The sequence below is a fragment of the Carcharhinus amblyrhynchos genome, chromosome 23 (genome assembly GCF_965287045.1).
Source record: "Carcharhinus amblyrhynchos chromosome 23, sCarAmb.v2.hapA, whole genome shotgun sequence".
Lineage (NCBI taxonomy): Eukaryota > Metazoa > Chordata > Chondrichthyes > Carcharhiniformes > Carcharhinidae > Carcharhinus > Carcharhinus amblyrhynchos.
In genome coordinates, this window is record NC_137346.1 from 26,072,965 (window position 1) to 26,096,072 (window position 23,108).

The 23,108-nt window shown below is 39.5% G+C and overlaps 1 protein-coding gene across 9 annotated transcripts in view; it reads left to right on the forward strand.

Moving 5' to 3' along the window:
• The window catches only part of LOC145357376 (rab effector Noc2-like), a 197,221-nt gene that overhangs the window by 104,788 nt on the left and 69,325 nt on the right, over window positions 1-23,108 (forward strand). For all 9 annotated transcript variants that reach the window (XM_080210688.1, XM_080210691.1, XM_080210686.1 and 6 more), the window contains one exon: window positions 18,491-18,577. In XM_080210688.1, coding sequence (XP_080066814.1) covers window positions 18,491-18,577 — 87 coding nt within the window. The remainder of the gene's footprint in view (window positions 1-18,490; window positions 18,578-23,108) is intronic.

Here is a 23,108-nt window from a genome sequence, read left to right on the forward strand (position 1 = left end):
CGTTATCTAGGCCCCTCATTTTGCACAGCTCTTCAGCATCCCCTGTTCTCAGGAAAACAACTCTAACCTATCCAATCTTTCTTTATAACTGCAATTTTCAAGCTTTGGCAACATTTTTGTAAATCTCTTCTGTACTCTCTCCTGAACAGTTTTGTCCTTCTTGTAATATAGTGGCTAGAACTGTACACAAAATTTCAGCAGTGGCCTAACCAGTACTTCATAAGTTTCACCATTGTGGGGGTGGTTTTCTGACCTTTCCGCCCCTGACGCAGAATGAGCTGATTCGGGAAAGTAGCTGGTGGGCCTAAAAGTTGGCTTTGTACCCAGACAGTTTGCAGTCGTTCCAGTCCCTTTCCAATGTCAGAAACCAGATCTTGCCTTTTCTGGACTGTTTAGCATTTAAATATATATAACCTGTTTGATTCCAGCATGAGATTGCAAAATTCCGTTGACCTAGGGTGAGATTTTCTGGTCTTGGGGTCTTTTCATGAAAGAGTTTTATACAGCTCCTGGGGACTAAAGGGATCAAAGGATATGCAGGAAAAGTGGGGTTATAGAGTTGGATGATCATAATGAGTGGCAAAACAGGTTTGAAGGGCAAAATGGCCTCCTCTTTCTCCTATTTTCTATGATTAAGTTTGGGAAATGCTACTTTAAAAAAGACGGTGAAAGCAGATTCTATAGGAACTTTCAAAAGGCAATGGAAGGTGTACTTGGAGAGGACGAATTTGCAGAGTCATGGGAGAGTGCTGAAGTGTGGGATTAAATAGGATAGCTCTGAATTGGCATAGAAATAATGGGCTGAATGGCCTCCTACGGTATAAGGTTCTATAATTATATAATTCTAGACAAACTATTCAGAAATGTGTTCATATTCATCAAAATGGATGCAATAAATTATAATGCTGTGACATTGTTACCAGCTAATAGACAGGATCATAAATGCATAGAAAATTATAATTCTAATTAATACTGTGCTTTAGTAAAGCGAAGTAATAAACATCATGACCCAGTTGTGGCAACAGTTTCCATTTCATAACATGATATTAGGTTACTGAATTAGATATTATCAACATCCAAATAATGTTACTGCAACTGTGTCACATTGAATAATGTAGGTTTCATTTGTGAAGTTAACAATAAAAGCAGAAAGTAATTCTCATCCCTTTGGTTCATGCTGCCCTAATAATTAGCCCAGAGTGTATTGCGTCACTATGGAAGTACAAAAAATCATTCACGTTTTAGGTAGAATACTGCTCAGAGAAAGTGTGTGTGCTAATCGGAATAACCCAAACTGGAAAAATGGATCATGAAAGGCTCCAGCTCTGAACACTGATCACAATTTTTTTGCCTGTTTTAGTTATACGGTAAGTAGGTAGATGCCTGATGACTTTTTAAAAAATCTACTTGAACAATAATATGATAATATTGTAATGCTATTTCGAAGGATGCACACCATCCTTGCATATGTTTATTTCCAATGTAGTACTTGAGTAGATATGGCTAGTGTATGTATAAATGAAAAAAATGAGCGAGATCGATTTGTATAATCAAATTGTCCTGCAGGTCACTTGAGATCAATGGAAAGTTGAACTGCTGATTGTGTGTTGAAGGGAAAGAGGTGTTGCCTAATGGCTTTTTGCTGTAGTCTATATGCCTAAACCTTCGAACCCGTCCAGAATGCTAATTACTAAGCAATGTTTCTCATCTGATTCTACTGATAGCAGGGTGGTCTGCTGCCTTATGGAGAGGGATGAAGTGAGCAGACACTTACAAGTATTGTTTTAATGTACAGAACTAATGATTATTGGAAGATACCCGATTCATTTCATTGTTTTTCTTAAAATTCCATGTCATCATTGTATTAAAGTAAGTTCTGAATGCAAGTAGGTCGCAATGAAATTGTGGGGTATCACAGGCTCTCATTGCAAACTCCAGTGGTAAGTTAGACCGTTCCTGGCAAAATTGCTGTTGAAGACATTTCCTTGGGGTTCTGCTGGCCTTCAGTCATAGAAGTTGCAACAAAGAATGCAGTCTGGAATTTGAGGGCCAATGAAATATAATCGTGAGTCAAGAGAATTATAATTTTGGATGCAAAAATACTACCTTAATCTTCTAAAGCTTGACCAGCTCCTCCAGAATGCAATAATACGTGCATGTTACATGATAATGCAATCATACGTACATGTTACATAATACAGTGCATATTATATGGTACAATATTATTATATATGTATTGTTGCAAGAGGTTGCCCTGCCTTTCATAGTGCCAATTTAAAGTGAAATTTGTATTTTAGAAATCCCATCCTTAAATCATGCTTGAAAGTTGCCAGAACTTTTAAGCTATTTTACTTAATTAAAATTGCTCATCTCGCTCTTAAGACCATAAAATCATAAGGAGCAGAATTAAGCCAATCAGCCCATTGAGTCTGCTCCACCATTCAATCATAGCTGATATTTTTCTTATCCCTATTCTCCTGTCTTTTCCCCGTAACCCCTGATTCCCTTATTAATCAAGAATCTATCTAACCTTGTCTTAAAGACACGCAATGACTTGGCCTCCACAGCCTTCTGCGGCAAAGAGTTTCACAGATTCACCACTCTCTGGCTGAAGAAATTCCTCCTCAACATTGTTTTGCCTGAGGTTGTGCCGTCTGGTTCTAATTTTTCCTACTAGTGGAAATATATACTAAGTGTCCCTTTGAATTCGTAGCATTTTTGAGCTATTAATTTGTATTTTCCACAAATACATTTTGGAATGACTGTAGCCAGAAAGGCTTGGATATTAATGGTCAATAGCTGGCTTTGTAACAGCAAATTTCCAATACACAATATGTGGATAATTGCTACTTGTTTACAGAGTTAGAGTGAATGCTGGTTTCTGCAGTGTGGAAACAAATGGTGAGTGACCTGCAAAACTGCACAGAGTCAGCTATTAAGAGAAAGCTGGGATTTTTTAAAGCACCTTTAAAAAGCACTGTACATGCACAACTCCTGGAATCCTTACTGTTGTCTCAGAAAATTTGACAACTTTTTGTGTGCGTGTGCACGCTTGAGGGTAAATGTTGTATGTTTAAAGCACTGAGTTGCCAACTTTGCGTGACTGATCTAGAGGAACTGAATGAGGATTGAACAATGGGGAGAAGTTGCAAAGTAACTAAAGACTTTTATTTTTGCATTTTCTTTATTTCTATTGATTAATTGTAAAAAAAAAGGTGATTCAGGAAAAAGGCTGTTTTCAGTCAAACGAGGCATCTGTTCACTTTCCAATTAGCTCATGAAGTTGACCAGTGTCTGAAGTGGAGATGCAAAGTGTTCAGGGGCAGAAGATGTGATGATACAATCAGAAATCTGCCTAACCCTGTTGGCAGCTCCAGTAAAGCCATTTTTACAAAAATACGTGCTTACGATTGGAAGTTGAGTGCTATTTCCCTCCAGCAGGTGGCGCTTGATACTCTTTCTGCATTGACGATTAAATCACAAATCATTTGGCATTGTGTTAGGGCTTTATTTTAACTAATATTAACTGTTTCTGTTTTTATCTTTGATTTACTTCCAGTTTGGAAGCCTTGGTGTTTGCCATTTTTTTTTCAATCATTAAACTCTCTTATCCTACAATGATAGCTAATCACCATTTATATTTTCCACAGATGGTTAGAATCGAGTGTTGGTGTAAAATTAATGCATGTCTCTTTGTAAGTAGTTGAATGTCGTTTTTATTCTTTGATGACATGTCGGCATTACTAACTTACCAGCAGTGGTTGCTCAATCCTAATTGCCCTGAGACTGAGAGTCCTACTGGCCAGTGCAGAGGGTAATTAAGTTGTTGTGGGTCTGCAGTCACATGTAAGACCAGGTAAGGGTGGCAGATTTCATTCCCTAAAGGACATTCGTGATCTGGATGGGTTAGAGAATCTTGTATGTAATGGAAACCTAATCAGGTGTCCTCTGGAAGCGTTAAAAGTACGCACAAATGTGCATAAAGCATGCATAAATACACTACTGTCAAGCTCATTGGAACTGTCAACAGATCTGCCAAAACTGTCAGAAGCACCAGTCAAAGGGAGCTGTCAACCCGTAATGGCATGTAAAAGTCCAGACCTTTTAATATTTGAAAAGAATATCTGAAGTGTTTTTTTTTGAAAAAAAGGATTGCTGCTATTTCATTTTGCTGTCATAAGCCTGAGGGCTTCCATTGTCAGATTAGCACTGCATGACTGATTTCATAGCCTGTCTTTTCAGTTTCATTGCTAGCTACAAGTGTGACTTAGATTGTGAGACTATGAATTCTCCTGCTTGTTGTTGTAAGGGATTTTGCACTTGAATTTTTTTGGTTGTAAGGTATTATGCAGTTGAAAGAATATAAATGTCGTAAATGGTTATTTCGGAGTAAGCATTTTTATTAATACAGTGAAGTCTGCAACAGATATTTGGAACTTATTTTAGGACAAAGAATGATAGAGGTTGACATGAGTTAGCATAAGGGCTGTAAAGGGCCATGGGGATGGATGAAGCAGCATAAGTTGGCATGGAGGGTATGAGGGGCCATGGCTGTGAGTACAGAGCATTACATGGCATGGCTTGGCATGGGTGGGGAATAGGGAATGCAATTTTTTCACACAGAGGGTGGTGAGTGACTGGAACAAGCTGCCAGAGGTAGTAGTAGAGGCAGAAATAATTTTGTCTTTTAAAAAGTATTTAGACAATTACATGGGTAAGATAGGTATAGAGGGAAATGGGCCAAATGTGGGCAATTGGGACTAGTTTAGGGGTTTCCAAAAAAAAGGATGGCATGGGCAAGTTGAGCCGAAGGGCCTGTTTCCATGCTGTAAACCTCAATGATTCTATGTTCAGGTTGAGGTGGGTTAGTAGGGGCTGGAGGAATATTTTATGTTTTAGTTTTTATTATTTATTTTTGGACATGGTGCCTGAGTCCCGAGGCAGGCTTTCCGCCCAGTCTGTCTTCACACTGGGGAGCTTTCTCATTTCTTTCTGGTGTTGCCTGCCCTGATTCCTATTCTAGCCTGCCATCTCAGAAAGAAAATCAGAGATCTGGGAAGCTGTTTTTAAAGATTGGGTTCAGGGATCCAGAATTTCACCTGTGCACCTTACCTGGGAGCAAGTATCTAGGCCCAAGAGTTTTCCAGTTGCCAGTACTTACAATGCTTGGATAGGCACTGAAGTGGGTAACAAGATTAATGAGATTTCAGTACGGTAAAGACATTGACAGAATTAGCAGCATTCAGTTAAATGACTTTAAAATAAGCTAATGAGGCAATTTACATATATGAGATGCAGTAATTGATTCAAATAAGTGTTTATGATTGTGACACATAAGTGCTGATATTTTAAATGTATTATAATTGATTTTAAAGAATATTGTACACTTTGGTCAAAAAAGCATTTTACCAGAAAGCATCGTGGTAAAGGTCATTCGGGCAAAGTCATATTTCAAGAGAATATTTGAACTTTGGGAATATGCAAGGTTATCAGCTAAAAGTTTCGGATAGAAGAACAGTTCTCTTTAATTTCTGTGCTGTCCTCAACCTTCTCTTCTGTCTCCCTACTGCTTCGGATCCTACCACAACCGCACCCCCCCCCCCCCCCCCCCCAACTAGTTTAAACCCTCCTGAGTGGCTGTAGCAAATCTCCCCGCCAGGATGTTAGACCCCTCCGGTGAAGGTGTAATCTGCGTCTCTTGAACAGGTCACTCCTTTCCCTCCCTGTCCCCTGCACCAGTTCTCAAGCCACATATTCATCTGCCTAATCTTCCTATTCCTACTCTCAGTTAAAACACTTAATTGGTGAATTAAGGCTTATTCACTGTTTAGATGAGATGGGCTAGTGTCCAGATGTGGTGTTACGAGACTGTCTGTCTGGTTAGACAGTGAACTCTAAGGGAACTGGTGAGAATGTAATTTGAACCCTGGACTAAGTGTCTTAGGTTTCTAGGCAGTGAAAAGTCTGACAACACCAGGTTTTAGTCCAACTTATTTATTTGATAATATACTCACAAGCTTTCGGGTTAGTCCCTTCGTCACCTGACGAAGGGACTAACCCGAAAGCTTGTGAGTATATTATCAAATAAATAGGTTGGACTAAAACCTGGTGTTGTCAGACTTTTCACTGTGTTTACGCCAGTCCAACGCCGGCATACCCACATCATGGTTTCTAGGCAACCAGGGTGTGGAGGTCAGCCAAAACAGGAGTTAGCTTCTGGATTTCACGGACTAATAAAGTATATTATGTTGAAGAGTGGAATGCAATGGGCCAAAGTATTTGACAGGTATTATTGTTGATTGTGTATCTTGAAGATGATTGATTTACTGTAAGGTGGAAATGATTCATAAGAAAAATCTATAATTGATCAGTTTTTTGAATGTGTCGTTAGAAGAATTGGAGAGGTTCTATTGCCAGAGCCACTTACCCCTTTCATGGTCTCCTAGTGGCTGCTGGTTTCATAAAATTACATCTTTATACAGAAAACACTAACTTTGTGAGTCATGTATTGTTTAAATTTTCTTGACAGTACTGGTCACCTTGGTCACCCCACCTAGAGGCACAAAGCCTTTCTGCATTGAGGATGTATTTCTCGTATTGAGATGAAACAACTTGTTCTGTTGAACTTGTGTTGTGAGCGTTTTTGAACTGACACTTCATTTGTGAACTTTTGTGAGTCTTGATAGATTGAGTTAGAGCTGCCACAAGCAATCCATCTTTGCATCACTGTGATGGTCTCAAATAGCTTTGTGTGCTGCAAAAAGGATTGATGTGGCATTTCACAACATTTTTATACATAAAATGAGAAACTACAAGTGTTGTATCAATACAGGAAGCAGCAACAATTGTGTACTAGAATCCTGACATCATCAGTGAATCTTTGTGCTTTAGTGATCGCAATAATTCAACATAGACTGAGCATTGAAGGGTCATAGTTAGGCAGAGGATGTGCTCTGGTCAGGACTAGACTGGCATTAATCTAGTTTATTGCACTACATTCATAGTTACGCAGAGGATGTGCTCTGGTCAAGACTAGACTGGCATTAATCTAGTTTATTGCACTACATTCATAGTTAGGCAGAGGATGTGCTCTGGTCAAGACTAGACTGGCATTAATCTAGTTTATTGCACTGCATTCATTGTTAGGCAGAGGATGTGCTCTGGTCAAGATACAGACTGGCGTTAATCTAATCTGTCGCACTACATCATAGTTAGGCAGAGAATGTGCTTTGGTCAAGACTGGACTGGCATTAATCTAGTTTATTGCACTACATTCATTGTTAGGCAGAGGATGTGCTCTGGTTAAGATACAGACTAGCATTAATCTAATTTGTCTCACTACGCAATCAACAACTGAAAGATAATAGACTAGGTGGCATAGTGGTTAACAATGCTGCCTGATGGCACCAGGGACCTGGGTTCGATTCCCGTCTTGAGTGACTGCCTGTGCAGAATCTGCATGTTCTCCCCATGTCTGCGTGGGTTTCCTCCGGGTGCTCTGGTTTTCTCCCTCAGTCCGAAAGGCATGTTGATCAGGTGCATTGGCAATGCTAAGTGCTCCCTCAGTGTACCCAAACAGATGGAGTGTGATGACTAGTTTTCAAGAAGCCCTTAAAGGTAGAAGACAAAATTGGATGACATGGCTGGGATTCCCAACTCCCATTCTTATGAATGGGTTGGGGACAATGAGAGTCCTTTCTTGATTATACGCAAACTTCTTGCCTCAGAATCATTAAAGCATTAGAGCTATAATACTTAGATTTTGCTGAAGTGACTTCCCAACCCATTTGGTTCACTAATGTTCTTTTGGGAAGGAAATCTGCTATCCTTATCTGGTCTGGCCTGTGATTCAAAATCCACAGCAATGTGGTTCACTTTTACCTGCCGTCTGAAATAGGCCTGGCAAGGCAGTCAGCTCAAGGACAATTTAGGATGGCCAATAATTGCTAGTCTGGCCTGCGATGCCCATATTGCATGAAAGAATGCGAAAGAAAGATTGATAGCTAACCTTTTTTGAAGCAGCCTTTTCGAATGTGTTGGTAGTGTTCTTTGGGCCCAGGAGTGGACAGCACAGGGAGCAAGAAATGGGTGAGTGGTGCTGAGCCATTGGAGGAGGGGGATTTTACCAGAAGGATGTAAGTCACTATACTGGGACTGGTTTGGCAGTTTTTCCAGAAGCAACTGGATAATGACTGTTTTTGAGACCACCATTGAACTGATGCACACTCACGTGAGTGGAAGATGCTTCATTTTTCTGGTAGGGCAAAACTGATGGCTTATGAAGGGAACAGCAACAACCGGGACATAGGGGTGGCCAGTAGCCTGTTCCTTGAGCCTTAGACCCTCCTCATCCCAAGAGGTTGACGAGCAGACACCTGCATGTGATGGAGGGCCACAGCACCGCTGGTAAATGCCACTGGCTCGATCAGTTCTCCCTCATTTGGGATTTTGGTTGAATTGACTGAACCACTGCTGCTTTTGTTGCTGTGAAACTACCTCAACAGCAGGACTGTGGTCAGGCCTTTGCAGCTCCCCAGTGTTTCACCAATCCCCCTCACTGTCTCCTAGCCGGTGAGGGGGATTGGGTATTGTCTCTAGGAGCTTCTCTCTAAAATCCTGACGTATGAGACAGTAGGGTAAGGAATGGAAGGATATTTCTGATACAGATGAAGTGGGAAGAAAATCTGGGCTCACAGTTGTGCAGAGAGAATTTATTTTCTTCAAGTCCCCTGATTTTTGCAGTTTAGTGTTGAAGGTTAGAATTCTTTGTATTTGTTCCACATGAAAAGAAATTAAAGTAACCGTGAAAAAATCTTGTGAACTTAAAAGGCTGCAGTTAAATGCTTGACTATTTCCATACACAGCTTAATTTTTGTTCCAAGTCAAGCAATGGGCAACACACGAAGAAATACCAAAATAAGTTTGAAGAGTTGTTGGTGACTTTCCAATGATGGCTATACTGAAGGATAATGGAAATATGAATAAAGAATAGGGATGAGAGGGGCACAGGTAAATAATGAAAGAGCGTAACTGGAGGATTTCTTAAAAATATAAATATATCAGTAACATTTATATTGTTAAATGTGAGTTTGGACCTGGAAAGGAGAGGATGATGAGTTGGTAGAGGATGAGTGGCAAGTGGGACAATGATTAGTTAACTAATGCTTTCCATCGGTGTTTACAAGAAAAGTTTTGGGGGAGAACGTCATTCCAGAATTGGATAAGTGTAAGATGAGAAATATAATAAGAGTATTAGAACCAAGCTAAAGGAGGACAAAGTGGTGAGACTTGACAAGATGCATCCAAGCATCCTGAAGGGAAGCAGGGAAAGAAGTAGCACAGAGCCTTAAAATTATGATTCACGGCTCAACGAATATAGATTTGTTCTGGGGGATTGCAGAATGCCCTGTGCAGCAACCATTTAAAAGAGGGAAACCAAGCTAATCCAGGAAATGGTGAACCAATCATATTAACATCTCTGGTAGGGAAAGGCTTAGAAAATCCCACCTGAAGTTTCTTAACATCCAGAGGAAGAGAAGATGATTAGAAGCAGCTAATCCTCATTTTAGAGTTGTATATTGTGTTTGATAAACATGATTTTGAGGAGATGACTTGATTCTGAATGGGGGAGGAAATGCATTGGATATGGTGCTCTTTCCAGTCATGTCAATGTCTACACTGCTTTGTGTGCCTTGCCTGTCCTGGAAGACTTCACTGGTGGAAAGGCCCATGGATTTAAGTGGATTGAAAAATGGTTGAGGGCAGCTACTGAGTGTGTTTGGCAGTAAGTAGTGATGCCCCTCAGGATTCGTTTTGGGACTGCTTCAGTGCACCGAGCACGTCAATGATGTGGAATTAGGGCTAATGGAGCAATATTCTTATTTGCAAGTAAAGCTAAAACATCAGAGGAACGTTTTTTATACAGAAGTTTTGTGAAGGTGTAGGGTGTTTCAAGTTGAATCAATATCAATATTTAAAAAAAAATTGGATAGTGATTGAACGAAAGGGATGCTGGAACAAGGTGGGAACATGCAGTAGGACTAATACATATGGTAAAACAGAAAACAGGTACACACCTGTTCTGGCTTTGTAATAACATTTCAAAATAATTTAATTGGTACCTGAGAATTTGGAAATGACAGTTTCAAGCTTTGTTCATTTTAAATTAACTTTTTTCATATTGTGCAAGAAGGTAGAATTTGAAGGTATCAGTGGAACTAACTGGATTTCCATTGAATTGAAAGTAAATGACTTCACGAGTGTGTCTTGTACCTTTTTAAGCATTGCGGTTGACTAAGCCTTTGTAAGTGAAAGTGAAGTGCGTATTAACTGAGAGAAAAAGGACATGAGGTTGAGTTTCCATTTTGTGTAGCAGATGATCTCATACTATGGGTTTAGAATTTGAAAATAGGTTTTACAGAATACCATCAAATTGTGACTTAAGGTAAGAATTGCTACACAATGTGAAGTCATATTCTGTATTTTAGAAGAATTGTGGATTATGCTCAAGAAATTACCTGAGTTATAAATTTGCCTGTTCTCTTATTTTCGATTGCCGAGCAGAAGAAATTATAATTGTACTTTTAATGAGAAGAAGAAGCTTTAGCTGAGAATTTGTAGCTTTAAAAAACTAATTAAGAGGCCAGTCTTGCAACCACCTTTGCAGCTTTTGTTAAAGCTGCAGTGAAGCTGTTGTTGGCCAGGTTTGCAGTCCCAACAGCTGTCTCCTGACAGCCAGTTCCATTGCTTTTAGGCAATGAAGCATCACCATCATAGCTTCATGATGTTTCAGCGTACAGCTTGCTGTCAGTTACTGCAGATTGGTAGTTTATGGTGGCCTGTTTCTTCACCTTGCGCAATGTTTGTAGAGTAGTGCCTTTGAAGATGTATATAATCAGTGCCCTTGTAGACTATGGCTAATTACCTAATGCTGACTCTAAAATTATGAGAAGGGAGAGAAGTAGAAAGTCAATATGACTGTGCAGTTGGGACACATCCTGCTGCATTGTTGTCAATTGCCTCCGTCCCAAGCAGTTCCAGTACATCCTCCTTGTGGAGACTTGGGGTCAATTACCAGTCATTGATCTTTACAGGCCTGTCTCATCCTAGATGAAGAAAGGCATAAGAGTCAAATCAGCATCATGATAATGATAAGTATCAGTTACCTGTGGATCTGCATTCCTAACAGAAATGCTGTCAGGTAACTGGAACAATTATTTACCCACCAAGTGAGATTTTAGTGAAAAATTGCATGTAAAGGGGTAATTGAAAGAATGTTTCCAGGTGTGGATTGAGGATACAAAGGTTACCATGTTACTTCTTGGAAAAGGTGACAACCTTTCCTGCACATTAACACTATATTTGTAAGCGATAGGCGCCTATTGACCATTCACGGAAGGTATAAACTGATCCTCCTTATCTGAATTGGTAAGGTGATTAAATGTTTTGCGAGGTTAGTTGGCCATTCTTTGAAACGTGTATGTGGCACTGATTTCTCTGATACTTGCTTTAATTCATGTGTACTGTACTCTGGTGTCATCTGTCATCTAGAACAAGATAGTACCTCCACTCTGTCCTTGAATTCCCATAAGAGAACTTAAACGTCTATAACAATTAAATGCAAACACTTGGTGTTCTGCGCTAGATCTTAAATTTCAAAGTTTATTTTTTAATGTCGTAAGTAGGCTTACATTAACACTGCAATGAAGTCACTGTGAAAATCCCCTCGTAGCCACACTCTGGTGCGTGTTCGGGTACACTGAGGGAGAATTTAGTGTGGCCAACGCACCTAACCGGCATGTCTTTTGGACTGTGGGAGGTAACCGGAGTTCCTGGAGGAAACCAATGCAGACATGGGGAGAATGTGCAGACTCTACATAGATAGTGACCAAAGCCAGGAATCGAACCTGGATCCTTAGCAATGCTAATCACGGTGCCGCCCTCTGTTCGGCATTCTGCAACTGACAAACTTTCAGATTTGCAGAACGATACTTTGACAAAGCTTTGGCCCTTTTAACAGCTGCAGATGCTTAAAATTTCAAGTCTATTTTCTAAAGTCCTTGCCTGTAACATTGTAATTAGGTGATGTCAGAAATGTGCTGGTGATCAATGCAAGTGTGGTTCGGTGGGTGGAAGTCACACATGCTGGACTTCAAGTGTGGCAAAGAAAATTGCAGATTATTCTGTTCTTCTTATAATTGCGTCTGGCGTTTAAGAATGCTGAATCTCTTCTATTTGGCTCAGCATGACAGTTTGTGCAGGTTTATCTTTCTTCTCTGCGGGCGCAATTCAACATCTTGGTGGAACCAGATTTTATGTACTGATACAAACCACTTCTCAATGGCTTAGACCTGCCCAGATACAATACTAAACAGCACTCAAATCTTGTGGATCATCTATTATATATCAAGTTTGGTATCTCGGTCTGTCTTTCAAAGAATGTTTGTTGTGTCCCTGGAGAACCTATTACTGTAGTAAGCGACACCATGACACACTTGTCCAAACAGTATGACACAGGGTTTTTTATGGTTAGAATATATTGCTCAAGGACTGCACAATCCAGACACACGTTTATTCATCAATGTTTTTGAGATATTATATATGTTTTGATCTTTGTAACTGCAACCTTTAATACCCAAAATTATGAGTTAAACAAATTTAAAAAAAATCACAACAGCATGATTGCAGTTTATAGAACAATGGAATGATACAGCGAAAAATAAACATTTGTTACCTTTCGGTTCTTGGGGAAAGAACTGTCAAATTAGTCCCATTTCCCTGAGAGGAGGCCGCCCTTAAAATACACAACATAGTGCCCTAATTAAATTTTTTACTTCAAGGCCTTTGCCTTGACCAATGGCAGAAAACTTAGGATTTTATGTCTGAACAAATCTTAATTTTTTTCAAGCGGAGAAGTTTATTTTGGAACACAGCAGAAATCTTTTGTAGTGATGAATCAAAGCTGATATCCACATCGGTAGATATCAATTTTGGGTAGTGTTGTTATTCATTTTGTGAAGTTCAAAATTCACGTTAACTAACAGAAGATTAAAGATGGAATAATTCTCTTTTCATTTTAAACTTCAATGTTCTGAACCTGGGACACTGCAGTGCATTATAAAAGAAATGAATATTAGCTAGGCAGAATTCTTACAACTCTGTGCTGGGACACAATGAACATACACTGGTGATTATTTTGCAACGTATAACTTGATCCCATGGTTCGAAATGCCATTTAAAAAGTACTGAGGGCTTCTGTTCAGGTATTGCAAAGTTAATTAAGCAATGAGTAGCGTTTTTACTAAGTTGAGGCAAGAATATGCACTTGTTAATAATTTTGATATTGAGTAGCTTTAGTTTCCTCCTCCTGCCCCCTCCCAGCAGCCAGAACATTTAATGTCCTTCAGTGGTTCAAGTGATAATTTATATGAACAGGAAATCAGTCATTTTCCTACAATCTACACTGATAGTTCACCTTGTTACATTATGATGAGACATTAGATTATAAAATATAATGTTTGATTTGAAGATTTGCCATTTACAATATTTAACACTATTTTCAGTTTTTGTAACTAAGTGGTAGTGATCATCACGTCTGGGTGACTCAGCTATATGCCCCTGAAGTTAGTTTCAATATATAGCCTGGATGTTTTTCTCTGAATCTAAGAGATGAAGTTGATGTTCTAATTAATCCTCTTGCTAAACTTCTAAAAACAAAATTGAAACAAAAGTTTAAAATCAAATCTAGCCAGGAGGACTAAATAATGTAGTGGGTCAGTACATTGTTCTTTCACTTCTGGCATGTTTGTTTGAAAACAGAACATGTTGATGAGAAAAGGAAAATTTGCTTCAACTGATACCTGTAAGGGTTGTCAGCGTGAGAGTTTTTGTACGAGTCCGTGGAACAAAGCAAACTGTAACTTTGTGTGACTGGCAAGTACCCAAGCAGATATTGGCCTTTATCTGTGCGCTGGTCTTGGTAGTCATCTGCATAGTCTGCTCCTTTGGTCAGGTCTGGCACTCTGGCTCTGGTTTTCCTTCCTTCCTTCTTGGGTCTGGCGGCTGTCCTCATGCTGGTTGTCACTGGCGATGGTCACCATTGTTGTAGCTCATTCGTGGGATCAGAGAGAGAGAGAGAGAGAAATTCCTGGTCGCACAGCATCCTTTGTACCCCGTTTGGTTTCACACCCCTTTTTGGCCATTGCCAATCAATTGATCAGGACTTGATCACCCTGATTGATAAGAGGCCAATCAGGTGCTACCACACTGATCTCTGGGTGTGTCCCCAATGGCCATGTCTGTCGGTGCTGGAGGCACATAGGTCACATACCTCCCTCCTGGATAAGTGTTCACGGTGCCCTTAAGTCTGATACACAACCCAGTGTGACTATAAAGTCCCTTTCATCCTGGAGGTGACCCATATCCTGTTTATTTACTCGTCAGGGTTGCAGCCTGTTTGTCTCTGTCTTTAAACTGCAGCCTGTCGGTTTAGTCTCTTGCCCAATTGTCCCAGAGTGCTTTATAAAACACCATTTTAGATGGCCCGTTTGGCCACAGTTGGTACATGATCTCTGACTTCTGCATCCTGTTTTTGACGGGAGAAAGTGGAAGGAAGTATGTCAGAGATGCATGGAATCCTTAATTATACTGGCCGCTTTTCTAAAGCAGCGGAAAGTGTAGATGGAGTCAATGGATGGTAGGTTGGTTTTGGACATTATCAATCCATAACTTCACTCTACCTTCATTCATCCGACTGTAGTCATGGAGATGCACGTGAACTCTTAGGGAGCCTAATTTTTGAAATGGTTTTATGTTTGAAAGTTACGATAGGCTTTTATTTCACCCCATTGGCCATGGATTTTATCGTCTTGCGTCCTGTTCTTACATCATGTGGCTTTCACTAGATCTCTTTTTGAACCCTTCCCCTCTACGTTTTGATAGCCGTGCTTATCGGAATTCATGGGGTTTTCATACAAGTTGCCAATGTGGCATAATGACCCTTGTGTTTTGCCATTGATGATGAATTGCTGGAAAATGGTACTTTGGGCACTAAGGTCTTTGGTCATCTCCAAGGGAGCACAACATAAAGTGGCTAGAGCAACTATCTGTTGGCCTGAACTTTTTGTTGGGTTTAGGGTTAATTTATGCACTTAAGGTATGTATATGCTTCGCGTTTCTGATGACCATTAAACCATTCTGACAATTTTCTAAGATCCATTCCAATGCATGCTTGGCAAGACCAGGCCAATGGCTTGTCACTGTTCACTATGCATTTGATCATTGGCATCTTTAGGGTGGATTCCTTCTCCTTCCATTCTTGCATCAACTTTTCACTAACACTGAATTCCCTTGCTGCAGCACAGTTATCTGAAGAATTAGCAATTGTCATGACATGTAGCTTGAAGCCAGATTCATATTTCATTTATTTTGTCAGAAGGCTCATTTCTCCTGATTGCCCACCATTTGGGGCCTCTTCTGTGCCTAGTATATGCAAAAACACCATTTTTAGTGCCAGGAAATGGGGTTGTCTTTTAACCAGGTCAACTTTTATATGCCACAATCTACAGTAGATTACTATACCTATTGACTTTCTGTGTGGAGTTTACATGTTCTCCCCATGTCTGCTTGGGTTTCCTCCGGGTACTCCGGTTTCCTTCCATAATCAAAGATTTGCCAGTTAGGTGGATTGGCCATGCTAAATTGCTCCTCTTGTGTAGGTTAGATGGATTAGTTATGATGCATATATACAGGGGGCTAGGCCTGGGTGGGATGCTGTTTGAAGGATTGATGCAAACCTGATGGGTTGAATGTGCTCCTTCTGTACTGTAGGGATTCTATGACTCTATTGATCAATGAACAGTTGTCCAGAGCCAGTTCTCACAAACAGTAGTATCTGGTGTTTCACCCTCTGCTTGTTGTTAGTGTGGTGAAATTGTCCACAGTTTCCCTTTAAACCAAACCATTGGCTTTGTGGTATGTTAATTTGCCAGCATGACTTCCGTCACCTATTGAAATGCTCATCGTGTTGAAGCTGCTGAACAGCCTTGAAGCAAGATTCCATCACCATATAAAAAGAGTGTAAGAGCAAGTATATAGTGGCTCTTCAGAACATCGTTGTGGGCGGCACAGTGGTGTTTGCACTGATGTGTCACATAGCACCAAGGATTCAGTTCCAACTTTGGGTGACTGTCTGTGTGGAGTTTGTACATTCTCCCCACGTCTGCATGGGCTTTCTCTAGGTACACAGTCCAAAGATGTGCAGGTGGGATGGATAGGCCATGATCAATGCGCGGGCTTATGGGGTAGGTTGGGGTACTGGGCTTAGGTTGGGTGCTGTTTCGGAGAGTTGGTGCAGACTTGATGAGCTGAATGGCCTCTTCTGCACTATAGGAATTCTATGCTATATGATGATTGTAATGACTGGTTAATATTGTTGATCAAAGTATGAATTTGCAGCCTTCAAGCTATCGATTTTTTTGGACTTGATTGAGATGTCTCAGCATACAATATGGAAGAAATGATGTTACAGAAGAAAGAATTGTTACTTGTTAGTGTAAAGCTAATTCTTCTGGAAAATTAAATGCATAAATCAGTATACATACCAACAGCAAACAGAAATCTGCATTTATATATTGCCTTTAACATAGAGATATATCCCAAGTTGTTTCATGGAAGGGTAATCAGATTGAATTTGACAAGAGCCAAAAGATATTTGGTGGGATAATTAAAAGTTTGGCCAAATACGTATGTCTTAAGGTACCTGGCTAGAAAGATTCAAGCATGAAGTTGCAGGAAAGATGAAGACAGTTTTGGGAGCAACACATGTTCAGTGACTAGAGAAGAAAGGGAGGTTGGAAAGGTAAAGGTGGTTTGTAAGCATAGAGTGTTCAATTTTTTTTTAAGGACAGAAGTGACATTAGCAACTTTAAAAGGGAATGGGATAGTACTTGAGGTGAGGTGATCATTAAAAATGTCAGCTATTGGGGAGGCCAGGAAGAAAGTTAGAAAGCCAGCTGTTTCGTGGAAATGGGGTCAAAAATGCATAAGCACATTAAGTGAGAAGGCTGAGATTAAAGAGGACATAACTGGAGATGGGGAAGAAACTAAAAGATGTGAATTCTGGGCTCAGGCAGGGGAGCTTGGGGAATTGTTTGACTCGGCTGGAAGGGAGAGATACAGGAGAACAAATGGTATCAATCTTGGTGACAAAGAACTCTTCACAGTTGCTTTTTGAGTTGAAAGTGAACGAGCTAGAGAGCGTGCTTCAGGAAGACAGTTGGTCACGGAGAAAGAAAGCCAGGTATTATGTTTGCTTTCCAATGTAATCCTGGAGTAGTGAATTATTTTGTCATGTGAGGTGAAGATGTGAATCTACTTGATCTGGAAATGGATGGCAGCTTCAGATATGGGCCCAGACACATTCAAGTCTGTACCCCTTGGATGTGCAGGAACAAAGCTGGGGCCTGCCACACTTTGTCTACCTTTAGCCCATTAACTTGCCCAACACTACCACTTTCATGATAATAGTTTCTAGGTCCTCAGCTGCCATAGCCGCCTTGCCATCAATTTTTGGCCTGCTGTTTGCATCTTCCACTGTGAAGACCAACACAAAATACCCGTTCAATGCTTCAACCATTTCCTCATTTCCAGTTATTACATCCCCCTTCTCATCCTCTAAAGGACCCATGTTTACTTTTTCGTTTTACATATTTGTAGAAATTTTTGCTGTCTGTTTTTATATTCTAAACTAGTTTATTCTCATAATCCATCTTACTTTTCTTTATAGTTCAATTAAATGCTGAAATATCATCTCAATTAGAGAGCGAACTGTTAGATAGTTAAGGCTTTGAAAGTTTGATTGTAATGATTAAGAGAAATGTTTATTCCAGGGCTGGACACAGAGAAATAGGATTCAAAGGGACACAAAGATATTGTTGGTGAGGGAATTCCTCTGAACTGAATGGCTTTAAGTGTCAATACATAGCAGTATTTCTGGAATCACATGTAGGCCAGACCAGATTAAGAGGCAGCTTTCTTTCCCTGTCTGTTAGTGAACAGATAGATTTTGATGACAATTGACAATGGTTTCATAGACGTATTAATTCCAGGTTTTTATTAAATTCAAGTTTCAAAATCTGCCATGGTGGGATTCAAACTTGGGTCCCAGAGCATTACATTGTCTCTGGATTGCTAGTTCAGTGACAATACCACTATGTCATTGCCTCCCCTAGAAGTGAAGATAACATCACCAGAGTGGCTTGAGCAGGGCAGATAGTGAAATGTCCAGCTGAGTAAAAGGCCTTCAATAAGGGACTAGTTGTGGCAAAAACCAAATTTCTGTCAGAGCTATGATCTCAATGCAAGTATCCACAATATTGTGAAAGGATTAACTTTCATAAAACTAAGTAAAACTGTAGTTTGTTAGTCAATTATGTAATTGTCAGTACTTGAAAACTGTGGTGCTCACCATCTAAATTTTCTTCCTTTGCAGAAAGTTTGCGTTAAGTGTGGAATTGAAACACTTGGGAACCAGCGGAGGCCAGTTTGGCTTTGCAAAATATGCAGTGAGGGAAGAGAGGTAGGTAAAATAAATTTTGGAATGTTGCAAAGTTGCAGCATCCGTCTTTAAGCTGAACTCAAATTAAATTTATGTTTTTGCGATGCACTCAGTTTAAAGTTAGTCACAAAAAATGCAAATCAAGAGAGTGAAGAAGAGAGCATGAGGATTGATCCTGAGTACAAAAGAATATACGCTGAAAAGAATTAAAGAAGTTGAAACTCAACAGCCTAGAAAGGAAGGTGGTCTGGTAAGGAGAAATAACTGAGAAATTGAGTAATACTGAAAGAAGGTTTTCTTTCATTAAAGGTTTATGTCTTGCAGTCGTCAGGTCATTCACAAGATTATAATGCAAGCAAATCAATAAAGTTATGCTGTTTGGGAGGAGAATGCTGATTGGTTAGCAAATTGACTCTGATGGATAGAGATATTGCCATGGAAAATGCACCAGTTGATAACGGTTGACAGTTAACTGCAAAGTATAGTTTGAAACTTAAACCTGGCAGCTGCACTCTGGCCGAGCCATTGCCCTAAGGAATGAATCAGCGATTGTTTGTCACCTACATGCTAATTCTGTCTGCAAGGAACAAGGCACTATGTATTCATATACGTAGCTTCGAGTGCACACACATGCACCATACTGTGAGCCCAACTGACGACCTTAAATTGGCTGTCAGTGTAATTCTTAGCACACTGAGGATTATTTAGCAAATATCCAATTGCTGAATCACATTGATTGTTGGATATTGTTTGTCTCAGGTTTTGTAAGCACAGGCTGGTTCCATATGGTCTGTATTGCCTGTTGCAAACAGCAAAGGGTCATGCTGTCTGATACAATTCACCAGTTTTTGGGACCAACCTCCTGCACATCTAGCATCACACTGTCATTGAAAATCAGATACCATGTTATTCATTTGTGCAATAGGCAGAATGTTTTTTTGCCTTGACAGCAGCACCTTTTGATGGTGAATATCACTTGCAGTAGCAGCATGAAACAGCTATCTCCACCTGTTGCTCATATTTTTGAGATATCTTTTGCGTGTGTGCACTTGTGTGTGTATGTGAATGATTCAATTATGTGGGAAATGATTAATGAATACCATTTGCCTGCAAGAAATAAGGTTTTATAAATAAAGGCTAGGTTCAGAAATTTGTATTAGGAGATAAATAGGGAACCCTTTTCAGCTTTCAAACTTCAAAGGGAAGTAAAAGGCTTTTATGGCTTATAAAAGTTTCATAATTAATAAAGGAACGGTTATTAAATTTTACTTTTCCCCAGAAATGGGAGTAAGAAGGAAGGCATGGAATATTTTTATATTTTGACAAAGTTAAGTTCAAAGAAGTACTGAAAACAATGGAAGCACAGATGAAAGGGGGAAAGGCTATGAAGTAGAGTTGTTGAGCTGATTTGGAGTTGGCCGTGTCAGCAAGATCACCTGGAAACAACTCTGGGCTGGGAGAAGATGCAGTTTGAATCAGCCATTTGTCAAGCCAGAAGAGTCTTGGGTTGCAAAAAGCAATCCTGTTCTGAAGTATTAGATTTCCATTGCGTAATGGAATGAGTTTGAGAGGCAATGTTATATGCCTTTATTAAAGCCATAGCACTTTGGGTAATATTACTTGATTTTTACAGTGAAACATTTGTAAAGGGTGGAAGGTGTTTAATTGTTTTTCTCACCAAGTAGGGGGGGAGTATTTTGTAAGACTAATTTTAATGTAAGAATAACGTGTAACTGTAATCTTGTGTACTTAAGTTTTCTTGTTAATAAATTTTTATTTTTATTTTTAAAATTTGAAACGAATGTGTTACTGGATTTCTTGCTGCTAAAATGAGTTCTTTTCTTCTGTTTTCACAATACAAAACATGGGTATGGCCCATGTTTCTGATTAAAATTTGATTTTTCTCAGCAATTAACATCTGCTATGGTCATAATGTAGAATAATCTGAGCCATACTGTGCACTTTCCAGGACCAAAAGTTATAGCCTGAGGCCTGTTTGAGCTAGCTTGACACAAAGTCCAAAATGATCTTATCAGCATAGCCAATATCGTACAAGATGTCTTTGCACGTTAGTTCAGCATCAAGGTTGCATGGTGAGCAAATGGCTTGGGCTGCATTTATGACGTTGCCGATAAGGCCAGTCTAATAGTGCATGGAACTGTAAGAATCCCAACATGTACGTTGATCAGTGAAGGTAGACTTGCAGTAGATCATGGTAGGGAACTCCCTGGCAGATTTCTCAACTAGTACATAATAATATCCTGATGAGTGCAAGATTAAAAGCTTCGACCAAAAATGTCTCTCTTTGTTCAGCAATACTCACATTCTGTACTACCAAACAACTATAGCAGAAAAGTATAGAATCAATTCTATAGAAAAGGTAAATACGTAAAGTAAGAATATCACCTTAAAGTAAACCAGAAAAGTAGGACTAGAGGATCAGAATTTAAGTTGGTAAAAAATAAACTGAAAATTTTATTAATGAGAATAATACATGTTTGAACCAAACTGATGTGTAAGGTAAAACTTAAAACAAATAAAAATGCTTGAGATATAGATCCATATTACCATGATAAAGTTAGTATGTTAGTGGTAGAGGTTCTATCAATGAAAAACCGAAGACTTGTTTAATTCTGTTTCCATAATTGCATGTACTATGCATAAATTACTCCAGGTTTGTAAAAGTCTTCAAGTGTAAGATATATCAACAGCAGTTTTTAAGAACGAGATAGGAGTCCCTTGTGCAGTAGAAACATACACTGCTAAATAAATAGTGTTGTTTCACACTCTATCTCAATATCATGCTTTCTGTTCCAAGATTAAGTAAGCAATGTGATTGAGCTGTTGTAACCTGTTTGATTCCTTTATCTCATTAGGATAAATTGAATTGCAGTACCAAATCACAGTGGTAACTATCAACATATTTGGCATCTCCTGTTTGCACTTGGAACACCAAATTAATTTTGGTTGCCAGTCTTGAGATTTTGAACTGTGATAAACATCCTTCAGTCACTTCTGTGAAGGATGTGAATTTCACTGATTTTTATTATTCCAAGGTTTCTCATTATGAATGGATTGTTTGGAGAGGCTTTCGCAAAAGAATCTGCCCTGTTGCTAGGTTACAGTAAGGAAATTATGAAGGACTGAAAATATACTACATGGGTTGAAGTATCTATAGTTTAATTTTACAGAGAAGACAATTTGGGATTTAATCTTAATAAATGTGGAAGTATTTTAATGTAATTCTAGTCAAATGAAAATAGAAGTTGATTAAAACACAAACCTTTATTTTAATAGAATGAGCCAACCCAGTTGATGTAGCTGTCAAATGATGGTAAATCTGAATTCATTTGAGAAAACACATTGCTTTCTATTTCAAAGCATTTTTTGTATGTCAGGAAGTATTCTGCTTCAAGTATTGGGTCTGATTATTGCTACACTAAACAGCAGTGCCTGTGTGCAGTGTAACTTATTTGCACTGATTTTACAGTTGTGGTATAAATGTTGCCTGAATGCTTTGTTTTTTTTAAATAGTTACACTGACTACTTCTATAAAATCTTTTGAGATCCCAAGACTTTGACTTTGACATTTGAGATTTCATGTGAATGGGACAGGGCTGTTGATTTGGCTTGAAGAGTCAATGGCTCATCGCTTGTTGACAGAGTCTTGTTTGTACTGAATCATATCAGTTGATATCAACTTTTTGACCAAGCTTCTTTTTGCAACAGGTAAATTGTTTGGTCTGATTGTACTCTTTGTTTTAAGGACAGAAAATTGTGAGTCTTGATAGACAGTTATCTTTCAGATTGAAGGATAGTAGGCAATGGTGTTCCTCAAGGTTCAGTATTAGGACCACTGCTTTTTTTTGAGTTAACGGCTGGTATTTTACCAGCTCTTTGGAGACAGGGTGTGAGGAGTGGTGAAGTGATGGTAGAAATCATGCAATGGGATGCCCAACCCTTTTCTGGCTATGACGGATATTCCCAGAAGTGGGGATGGCAGTGTCTCAGCCAACTAAACAGCTTATTAATAGGCATTTTGTGTCCTTGCTGGCATCTTACCACTATTAGAATGGCTCAGCCCTGCTTTTCCCCCCTTTTTTTTAATGCTGGTCCTTTAACAGCATATGAAGGCACTCTCTCTTTCCCCTTTCAGCCTCAGCAATGGCCAGCATTGTTGCTTGTGCTGCCAAGACTGCAAAGCTGCCCAGCCTTTTGATTAGATTGGCAGCTTGGTGAGGCAGACTGCAGTTCTCATTGGGTGATAGTCAGGACAGCTATTGACCACTTTAATTGACAGTTGCTGGTGAAATAGCATCTGTGGCCCTGCAGCCCTCCAGTGTGTGCTCAGGCCACGCATTTCATCCCAACATTAGGACTTCACTGTTGCTGATAAAATTCCGGCCATGGTTTCAGTTCCATGTGCTCCGTTGACAATAATGAACAAATATGATAGCTTATATTTTCAAAGCCCACATTCTAACTTTGAAAGCAGTCATTCAGCTGTCATAGAATCATAGAATCGCTGCAGTGCAGGAGAAGGCCATTCGAC